Source organism: Sphaerodactylus townsendi, linkage group LG06 (genome assembly GCF_021028975.2).
Source record: "Sphaerodactylus townsendi isolate TG3544 linkage group LG06, MPM_Stown_v2.3, whole genome shotgun sequence".
Classification (NCBI taxonomy): Eukaryota; Metazoa; Chordata; class Lepidosauria; order Squamata; family Sphaerodactylidae; genus Sphaerodactylus; species Sphaerodactylus townsendi.
Genome location: NC_059430.1, coordinates 13017404 through 13028459, shown reverse-complemented (window position 1 = coordinate 13028459; position 11056 = coordinate 13017404). Strand labels below are relative to the sequence as shown.

At 50.2% G+C, this 11056-nt stretch overlaps 1 protein-coding gene across 4 annotated transcripts in view; it reads right to left on the bottom strand.

Moving 5' to 3' along the window:
- Positions 1 to 11056, bottom strand: part of SOX5 (SRY-box transcription factor 5) — a 633967-nt gene that overhangs the window by 3989 nt on the left and 618922 nt on the right. For all 4 annotated transcript variants that reach the window (XM_048499520.1, XM_048499517.1, XM_048499519.1 and 1 more), the window contains exon 14: positions 9715 to 9931. In XM_048499520.1, the coding sequence (XP_048355477.1) occupies positions 9715 to 9931 (217 nt within the window). The remainder of the gene's footprint in view (positions 1 to 9714; positions 9932 to 11056) is intronic.

Below are 11056 nucleotides of genomic sequence, written 5' to 3'. Positions count from 1 at the left end.
ACGACGTGGAAAAATCACCAATTAGTAACCCCCTCTCGGCACACACAAATTATTATTATTATTATTATTTATTAGGCTTATAAACCTCCCTCCCCCGAAGGGCTCAGGGCGGTGAACAATATATAGTAGAGCACAATAATAAGTTAAATTCAGTAAATAGAAATTAAATACAGCTCTAATAAAAATAAGCCCAACCCCATTAAAATACAGTACAATAGTATAGCATTAAAACAAGATGGCACCAACTTCCGTTCTCCCAAACTTCAAAGGGGACGGGCGGTAGATCCACTTGATGTTATAAGATCATAAGAGGAGGGGGGGTAGGGGGCCCCTATCAACAGCTAGGCTCCCCAAAGGCCCGGTGGAACAACTCTGTCTTGCAGGCCCTACGGAATTCAACAAGATCCCGCAGGGCCGAACAGCTGGCGGGAGAGTGTTCCACCAGGCAGGGGCCAGAGCAGTAAAGGCTCTGGCCCGGGTGGAGGCCAGCCGTATCATTGAGGGGCCAGGGATCACCAGTAAGTTGGCCTCTGCCGAACGCAGAGGCCGATTCGGGACATATGGGGTAAGACGGTCCCGTAGGTACGTAAGTCCCAAGCCGCGTAAAGCCTTAAAGGTTAACACCAGCACCTTGAAAATGATTCGGTATTCAATCGGTAACCAGTGCAAGCGGCGGAGCACAGGCATGATGTGTTCTCTCATGGCACCTCCCGTGAGCATACGCGCCGCTGCATTCTGGACCATTTTCAATCTCCGAATGAGACGCAAGGGAAGGCCCGCGTAGAGCGAGTTGCAATAGTCTAGCCTGGAGGTGACCGTTGCATGGACCACCGTGGCCAAGTCAGCTTGGGAGAGGAAGGGGACCAGCCGCCGGGCCTGGCGAAGATGGTAAAACGCAACCCGGGTTATATGGGCCACCTGGGTCTCCATCGAAAGAGACGAATCCAGGTGGACCCCCAGGTCGCGAACAGAGGGGACTGGTGCCAATATAGCCCCCTCCCACACCGGCGGCTGGAGGTCCCCCACCCCACCCTCACGCCTCAGCCAAAGGATCTCCGTCTTCGATGGATTCAGTTTCAGCCTGCTCTGTTTCAACCAACCAGCTACGGCCTCCAAACAATGCTGGAGAGCTGCAGAAGGCGCCCCCTCTCCATCAACAGAATGAGCTGGGTGTCATCAGCATATTGATGACACGTCAGCCCAAAGCTCCGCACCAACTGAGCAAGGGGTCGCATATAGATGTTAAATAATAGCGGGGACAGCAGCGCCCCCTGAGGCACACCACAATGAAGTGAGCACCTCCGGGACGCTTGGTCCCCACACCACACTTGCTGTGTCCGGTCCCGGAGAAACGAGGCAATCCATTCAAGGACAGTGCCTCGCACCCCAGCAGCGGCCAGGCGGTGGGTCAAAAGGTCATGATCGACCACATCAAACGCTGCGGTTAGATCCAACAAAACCAACAGCGCCGATCCGCCTCGGTCAAGTTGTAAGCGGAGCAAGTCTGTGACGGCGACGAGAGCGGTCTCCGTCCCATGCCCAGCACGGAAACCGGACTGAAAGGGATCAAAAGCCAATGTGTCCTCCAGGAAACCCCGAAGCTGCTCCAACACCACTCTCTCAATTACCTTCCCCAGAAACGAAAGGTTCGAAACGGGGCGGTAATTGGCCAGATCACCAGGATCTAACGATGGTCTTTTCAAGAGTGGGCGGACCACTGCCTCCTTCAACCCACCAGGAAAAACTCCTTGCTCAAGGGAGCTATTGATGATATTCAACAGGTGGGGTCGTAACTCCGCCTGGCATGCTTTAATAAGCCAGGAGGGGCACGGATCCATAGGACAGGTCGTAGGTCTAACAGCAGCCAGGGCCCTGTCAACAGAGGCTTCCGAGAGCAGGGAGAACTGGGCCAAGCAAGGACCAGAAGACGGCAAGGGAGCCTCCAGTTCACTTATTGTCTCTAAGGTGGCAGGAAGATCTTGGCGGAGCGACACGACTTTATTTGCAAAAAAGCTCATGAATGCCTCACAGCTAATATCCAATTGACAATTTACAGACCCCTCAGACAAGGACCGAATGATACGGAACAATTGTGCCGGGCGGGAGCTTGCAGACGCGAGGGAGGAGGAAAAGAAAACTCTCTTCGCCTCCTTCGTCACCACCTCATAGGCCTTCATAAACGTCCTATAAGATGTTCGTGTAGCCTCGTCACGAGCTTTCCTCCACACTCGCTCTAGTCGTCTCAGTTCCCGCTTCATACGGCGTAGCTCCTCAGTGTACCAAGGAGCCAGCCGCGAGTGGGGGCGTAGAGGACGCCGAGGAGCAATTTCCTCAATGGCATCGGAAAGACGGGAGTTCCAGTCTTCCACTAGCTCATCGAGGGTGCCGGCGGGTTCAGATTCCCGCAGAGCATTCAGGAATCCAACAGGATCCATAAGTCTCCGCGGGCGGGCAAAAATTCGCCCGTCGCCTAGACAGGGGTATTGCGGCATGTCCATCCGAACCTTCAGGGCGTAATGGTCAGACCATGGCACTCTATCAATAGAGGATATGACCATATTAACCCCCGACCCGAAGACCAAGTCCAGAGTGTGCCCGGCCTCATGAGTGGGGCCAGAATTCACCAAGGAGAGACCCAGAGCTGCCATGGATGACACCAGGTCCGCAGCCACTACACATGAGGCGGTGTCGACATGGACATTGAAGTACCCCAAGACAATAAGCCTGGGGAACCGCAACGCCCAGTCCGCCACCACCTCCAGCAACTGCGGCAGGCTATCTCCCAGTGCGCTAGGCGACCGGTACACCAGGAGAACAGCCAACCTCTCCTGGGCCAACCACTCCAGGCCGACGAACTCTATGCCATCAATCTCTGGGACAGGGGCTGCCCTAAAAGGGATGGTATTACGGATGAACTAAATAATTAGTAACCTACTCTCGGGAACCTGTGAGAACCTGCTGGATCCCTGGTTAAACAGACTGCATTGTATTGATCTATTGTAAATGTATTTATATTTCTAATATGTCAATATATTGCTATTGTTATTGTGTTACTGTAAATGCACTGATTTATTGATGTGTTGCCATGGTATGGATTTCAAATTGATATGTACTGACGTATTGTTACAGTGCTGCTGTGGTTACTATTGATCTGTTAGTCTTGATATGTTTAAAGTCGCCATCTGTAATTTTGATTCTTATTTTTAGTTCTTAATGTATTGTAACTGTTTATTCTATTATAATTGTTGCATTGTTTTATTATGTTGTTAAGCAGTTAAGCTGTTGGGAGCAACTTAAGGGCTGGTGCATTCTAATCTGGAGGAACCGGGTTTGATTCCCAGCTCTGCCGCCTGAGCTGTGGAGGCTTATCTGGGGAATTCAGACTAGCCTGTGCATTCCCACACATGCCAGCTGGGTGACCTTGGGCTAGTCACAGTTCTTCGGAGCTCTCTCAGCCCCACACACCTCACAGGGTGTTTGTTGTGAGGGGGGAAGGGCAAGGAGATTGTAAGCCCCTTTGAGTCTCCTGCAGGAGAGAAAGGGGGGATATAAATCCAAACTCTTCTTCTTCGCTGCCCTGAGCCCTTTGGGGATAAATTAAAATTGAAATGAAATGAAACTGCCACTCTTCCACTGGTGTGCCCTTCTCTCATCTACTCGCTTGTGAGTGCTCTCTACCACCCACCTTGCTGACTGAATGTGCTACCCACTACCCACTTTCTGTGCTCTTCTAGGCATGCCACATAGATCTTCAGTAGCCAGCTTTACAGAACATATCTACTCATGCACCTTAACCGGGAAAACTGTTCAATACCAGCATTATTATACGCAGACAATCTTTTGTGGCTGTCAGGAACTAAAATTGGACTCCAACGTTCAATCAGAGCTTTTGCTGATTATTGCAAAATTGAACTTCTAGAAATAAATGACTGCCTGGAGCTGTCCTGGACCTTCCCCCTGGCCCTGAACACACCACCAGGCAGTTAATCCCCGGGAGTGGCCCAGACGGACATCCCGCCCTGCAGAGCTGGGTCCAGCCGCCTTGCCGCAATGGCAGGAAGTGACAGCGAGGAACGAGGAAGTGGTACGGCATGGGCAGAGGTTGCCATTTGTCCTGGAGAGGTCGCCATCGGTTTCTCTTGCGACGGAATCGAAAGCAGCAGGAGAGGCTCAGTGGGACGGTGGGTGGGAGAAGCCCAAAGGGGCTGAGAGAGCTCCGAAGAACTGTGACTAGGCCAAGGTCACCCAGCTGGCATGTGTGGGAATGCACAGGCTAGTCTGAATTCCCCAGGTAAGCCTCCACAGCTCAGGCGGCAGAGCGAGCTTGTGGGGGGGGGGGCACAGACCCACAAGGGGCCTGATGTTACTGAAGGGCTAGGTGCCGCCCCGATTATCAGCCCTTAAAAAGGCAGGTGGGCTCCAAGGTCAGGGGGCCAATCCACGGGCCTGTATGTCCTGATGAATGGCTCTGGAGCCGATAGGAACCTGGCAGCAGGCTCCGGCTGGGTGGAGGAAGGGGAGGAGGGATGACTGAAGGCACCGATCCGGAGCCGGTGCAGGGAACACTCCACACAGACAATAAATCAAAAATTACGGTATTTTCCAAATCTGCTATAAAACTAAACAACATCTGGACAAGGAGTGTACATAAATTCCAACCAAAAATAAATTTTGATGCTGAGGGATAGTTTCCCAGTCAAATCTACAACGTCCAGTGGTTCTCAACCTTCCTAGTGCCGCAACCCTTTAATACAGTTCCTCAAGTTGTGGTGACCCCCAACCCTAAAATTTATCCATTTTACAGATGGAGAACACTGATGCAGAGAGTCTTAGGCGACCCCTGCAAAAGGGTCGTTCGACCCCCAAAGGGGTCCCAACCCACAGGTTGAGAACCACTGGTTTAAACACATCAAATGCCTTAAGCGGCAAGTGGATTTAACAGTGTTTTGCAGTTTGCTGTCAAAGTTTTAAAAAATGTGTGTATGTACTGCTAAAGGCTTCCACGGCCAGAATCACTGGGGTGTTGTGTGGTTTCCAGGCGGTATGGCCGTGTTCTAGTAGCATTTTCTCCTGACGTTTTGCCTGCATCTGTGGCTGGCATCTTCAGAAGAGGAGATGCTACTCAGGAGAAAATGCTACTAGAATACGGAGAAAATCAGGAGAAAATGCTACTAGAATACGGCCATACAGCCTGGAAATCACACAATACCCAATGTGTGTATGGCCTATGGGGCTGTTAAACTCCAGTAAACTATGAACTAATAGCCCTCTCTGACTCCAGAACCTACAATCTTGCCTTTACTAAGGTTATGCAGATGTCCCACTGGATCCCCCAAGAACATAAGAACATAACAAGCCAGCTGGATCAGAACTGGATCCCCCAAGAACATAAGAACATAACAAGCCAGCTGGATCAGACCAGAGTCCATCTAGTCCAGCTCTCTGCTACTCGCAGTGGCCCACCAGGTGCCTTTGGGAGCTCACGTGCAGGATGTGAAAGCAATGGCCTTCTGCTGCTGCTGCTCCCGAGCACCTGGACTGTTAGACAATAGACACATAAAGAATCATGTACTTGCAGTCTTTGCAACTGAATTTTACTCTGTGAAATGGCAAAATCCACTTGCAAACTATCATGACAGAGCAATGAAAGTGGTCGATTCAGCATGTGTGAATGCAGGAGAAGCGTGTCTAAGCCAGTGAAAATCAGTCCTGGGACAGCGTGATGCAGTGATGAATGCCAGAATGGAACTGGGTTAAAATCCCGTCTCCCTCACAAAGCTCACTGGCAAGATTTTGGGGCATGTCAATCTCAGCCTAGCCTACCTCTTAGGATGGTTGTGAACAGTGGTGGGATCCAAAAATTTTAGTAACAGGTTCCCATGGGGGTGGGATTCAAACTGTGGCGTAGCGCCAATGGGGCTGGGCGGGGTACGACGGGGGCAGGGCCTGGCATTCCAGGGGCGGGGCATTCCTAGGCGGGGCTGTGGCAAGGACGCAGCTGCTGCGCAGGTCCTTGGGCGGGAAACGAATGCACGCAGGCACAGGCTGCCACGCACGCCGGTGCACCTCCTGCTAGACTGCTTCAAGTTCTGCGCGCTACTGCTGAGGAGAGGGGCGTAACTAAGGCAAAAATCGCGTGGCAAAATCACCAATTAGTAACCCCCTCTCGGCACACACAAATAATTAGTAACCTGCTCTCGGGAACCTGTGAGAACCTGCTGGATCCCACCTCTGGTTGTGAAGATAAACAGGGGGAGATGCCGTGCACGTCACTTGGAGCGATACTTGTGCGAAGAATGGGATGATGCCGCCTCACAGATCAAAAAGAGTACCTCTAAGTTCCGCATAAGCTTTCAACCCGAACGCGATCCTAAACACCCTTTTCGAAGCCTCTGGATTGCAGTGAACAAAGGAGGGTGCTGCTCTCTTGACGCCTTATCTGGCCAAATAATCGGTCCTTTGTTCAGTGAACCTAGGTCCGGCCCCCGATAACCATCTCTTTGATAGTCGAGATGTTGTGTGGGTGACACAGCTCCACACCCCTTGGACAAAACGGCCTCTGTTTTTCTCCTTCCTTCCCCAAGAGAGAGAATCTGGTCCACCGATTAAGAACGCTGGAAATCATTTCCAATCTGGCAAGGTTAAATATTTTTTTTTGGTCTTCTTCGCTCGCATTGTCGAGCGTCGGTGCTGGCCGAGATAAGTGGAATTGGGGAGGCTTTGAAGCTGCCCTATTCTTCCCCCGAAAGGTCCTCCCCCACCCCCCCTCTTGTTTTAATCTCTGGATGCCAAGCGCTGGCTGACTTCCCTGTGTTTTATTTCAGCTTCTACCAGTGGGACCGCCGGACTTGCCAACACCGCAGGGTTAAGCAGCTCAGATTTCTGGGCTCGAGCGACTTATTATTACAATGTGCACTGTCGCGGGCGGTTCCCTCCCCTTTTCTTAAAAACAACAACAACAACAGAAAAGCCCTGTCTGATCACACTCAGCGGTAGCTGGACGGATGCGTCTCTGTTCAGCGTTACTGACATCCGTTAACCAGGCACAAGACAGCCGCCTCTGTTCCAGAAACGCTGATCGCGGCTCAGCAGAAGGAAAGCACGTTTCAGCCTCCTCGGTTTCACCGGGAGAAGATTTAAACCTGCGTTTAAGCCTCTTGTGGCAAACTGTGGGACCAGAGAAGGGCTTCCGTTAGGTCATGTATTCGAATTATAGAGCTGGTGTATCATGGACTGATCCGTACGCAGCTAAGTTAGTTATTCACTTTCTCCATTTATTTTACCCCCGCCCCCATTATTCTCTGGATCCTCAATGTCATCAGGACCCATTACTTTAAGTAAGGCTTTCGTGTGACGCCTTTTTGGAAACAATTATTGTTTTAAGCGTTTTTATGGAAATTGTATACATGCTGACTTTATATATGCTATTTTATGTTGTACACTGCCCAGAGCCCTTCGGGGATGGGGCGGTATACTAAATCAAATATATAATAAATAAATAATAATAATACTTCATTTATACCTCACTTTTCTCCCCAACCAGGACCGGCGGCAGCTTACAACCTTCTTCCTGTCTCCATTTTATTCTCACAACGACCCTATGAGGTTGAGAGTTTGCCACTGGTTCGAGGTCACCTGGCAAGGTTCCACTGCAGGGAGGGGATTCGAACCCATGTCTCCCAAATCCTAGTCTGAATCTTTTCGCTACACCCCACCGGCTTTGCGGTGCGGGAACAGACCGGCCTTAGTACAGGGCTGTTAAGGATAACAAGTTGGCATGCTTGAAAACGGAAGCACTAGACACACGCAAATTATTCTTAGCGAGAAGGCAAGACTCACAGGAAAACACAATAACGCTAGGAAAAGTGAAAGGCGGAAGGAAAAGAGGAAGACCCAACTTAAGACGGCTTGGCTCAGCGAAGGCAGCCAAGACCTTCATTTTACAAGACCCCAGAAAGGATGTTAGCAATAGGATGTTTTGGAGATTTTTAGTCACCATATGCCACTTGAGACCACATCACACACATAATGGTTCTTAGATTTTAAGTGCTGTTTTGAATCGGAGTAGCTCAGAGCATTCAGGGCTATCTGAAGGTTTTGTTGAAGGCTTTTCACAGCCGGAATCACTGGGGTGCTGTGTGGTTTCCGGGCTGTCTGGCCGTGTTCTAGCAGCATTCTCTCCTGACGTTTCGCCTGCATCTGTGGCTGGCATCTTCAGAGGATATTGGATGTTAGGGTGGATCTTGTTGATATGGTCCAGGAACTTGTTTAGTTCTTTTCTGTGGCTCCAAATGGTGAATGTGTCATTCACATAACGGAACCATATGGTGGGCTTTTTTGGTGCTGTTTCCAGGGCTTGTTCCTCAAAGTGTTCCATATAAAAATTTGCTATTACAGGGCTAACAGGCCTACCCATGGCTACCCCATCTTTCTGTTCATAGAATTCATTATCCCACTGGAAGTAGCTGGTAGTGAGGCAATGTTCAAACAGGGCTGTGATATCTTTTGGGAATTTCCGGTAAATGAGTGCCATGGTGTCTGCTATGGGGACCTTGGTGAATAGGGAAACCACATCAAAGCTGATCAGTTTGTCATTGGGGTTGAGTTTAAGATTGCTGATTTTTTCAATGAAGCCACAGATGCAGGTAAAACGTCAGGAGAGAATGCTGCTAGAACACGGCCATACAGCCCGGAAACCACACAGCACCCCATCTGAAGGTTTGTTTTCTTCTATCTGAACTTCACAGAGGTCGTATTTCAGAGATTTCTCCAGGTAATCCCAACGACAGGTGACGCAAGGGGTGAACAGGGGCAGGGATCTCAAAGATGGCATTGCCACCGTTAGAACACACCCCTGAAATGTCTGCCGAGTGCCTTTATTGTTGGTGTTTGGGATTTTGATGACGATTTGCTATTTCACACTGCTGTTAGGTGTGGGCTCTGGTGACTATAACTCTGCCTGCTGACCATGTTCTGTGAGATGCTTATTAAATGTCCCTGAAATGTTTGTGGATTGATCCCTTTGTTTAAACTGCTGCAGCTATTTACCATTTTATTCTGACGGGAGATGCTTTTATTTGGGGGTGGGCCCTTTGGGGGTGGGCGGTTTCTAAATCTAATATATATAAATAAATAATGTTTTTAAAAATGCATGCAGGCTGCCCTGAGCCCGGCCTTGGGTGGGAAGCCTGGGATATAGATCTAATATAGGCTGACCAGCCGTCCCACTTTGGGCGGGACAATCCTGCCTTCGCATAATTTGCCCCATGTCCCACGGGTTCCTTGCATTGTCCCGATTTTTGGGAGGCTGCCACACTGCCTTCTGGGGCGCAAGGCAGTGCGGCAGCCTCCTGCGCGTGCGGCCGCAAGAGCACGGCCTTCTGGGGCGCTGCCGTTTGCCATGCTGCGACAGGGCGGGAAACGGCAGCTCTCCAGAATGCCGTGCGCTCCTGTGGCCGTGCACGCATGCGCATGGGGCCTCAGGAGCACTGCCTTCTGGGGCACTGCCGTTTCGGCGGGAAACGGCAGCGCCCCAGAAGGCAGTGTGCTCCTGCGGCTGCACGCGCATGCGTGTGCGCGCATGCGCGCGCAGCCGCCTACCCCCGTCCCGGGTTTACAAGGTGACCATCTGGTCACCTTAATCTAATAAAACAAACAAACGAATCAATGCAGCCAACTCTCATTGGACTGAGCAATGCCACAAAGGGCCTGTACCCGACATTGAAGTACTGCCTCATTTCCTGGCGCCTGTTGCGCATGATTGCCTTGTATTCCCCGATCCGCAGCTTCTTCCCGTCCACTAAGCAGGTGCGCTTCGGCCTGGGCTTGTACTTGTAGTCTGGGTATTTCTCCAAGTGCTGCTTGCTGAGCCGGGCCTGCTCCTCGTAGTACGGCTGCTTCTCGAGGTTCGTCATCGCTTTCCAGCGAGATCCTGTCGTGAGAAAGGGAAAATGAGAAGTCTTCTTTTTGGAAGAGCAGCTGAAGCCGTCACTAGAAGGTGAGCTGGTGGGCCCACCAACACAACACAACACAAGCCTTTATTGGCATATAAAACAGGACAACATTTTAAAACAAAACAAAGTTAAGAAATACAGTTAAGATTACTAATTTCCAGTATAAAATTTGCAACAGTTTCACAAAAGAGCACATCAGAGCTGTTCAGGAGGTTGGGTATCTTATAACACTCATGCCACTGAGAACATTGCAAGAAAATGGAATTCATGTATTTCATGCGTATCTTATTGTATTTAGGGCATAGAAACAGAGAATGGTCAAGTGTTTCAACCGTAGTCATATCACATGAACAAACTCTTTTAGAAAGTTCCATATTCTTGAATCTTCCCTCCAGCAGAGCTGATGGCAGCACATTACATCTTGCAGTAGCCAAGGCTCTCCTTGGTGGGCCAACCAATGCAGACCAGATCCAGGTCTCGGACGGCCTTACCTAGTTTTTAATTAGGGTATGAGGAAAGGTGTATCAGTCTAACAGCCAGCCTGTGCTGAGCTTTCCAGAGCTTGGATGTAACAGTATCTCTCCATTCTGCATTGGCGAGACCTCACCTGCAATACTGGGCACCGCAATTCAAGAAGGATATTGACAAGCTGGAACGGGTCCAGGGAAGGGCGACCAAAATGGTAAAAAGTCTGAAATCTGTGCCCTGCGAGGAGAGACCTAGGGAGCTGGGGATGTTTAGTTTGGTGAAGCGAAGGTGAAGAGGTGACATGATAGCCATGCTTAGATATCTGAAGGGATGTCATGTTGGTGAGGGAGCGAGCTTGTTTTCTGCTGCTCCAGAGACTAAAACCAGGAGTAATGGGTTCAAGGTGAACAAAAAGAGATTCCACCTAAACCAGTGATGACGAACCTTTTCGAGACCGAGTGCCCAAATTGCAACCCAAAACCCACTTATTTGTCGCAAAGTGCCAACACGGCAATTTAACCTGAATACTGAGGTTTTAGTTTAGAAAAAATGTTTAGCTCTGAGGCGTGCGTTACTCGGGAGCAAGCTTGGTGGTAGTCGGTGGCTTTGCTTTGAAGCAACCGCGCAACTCTTCC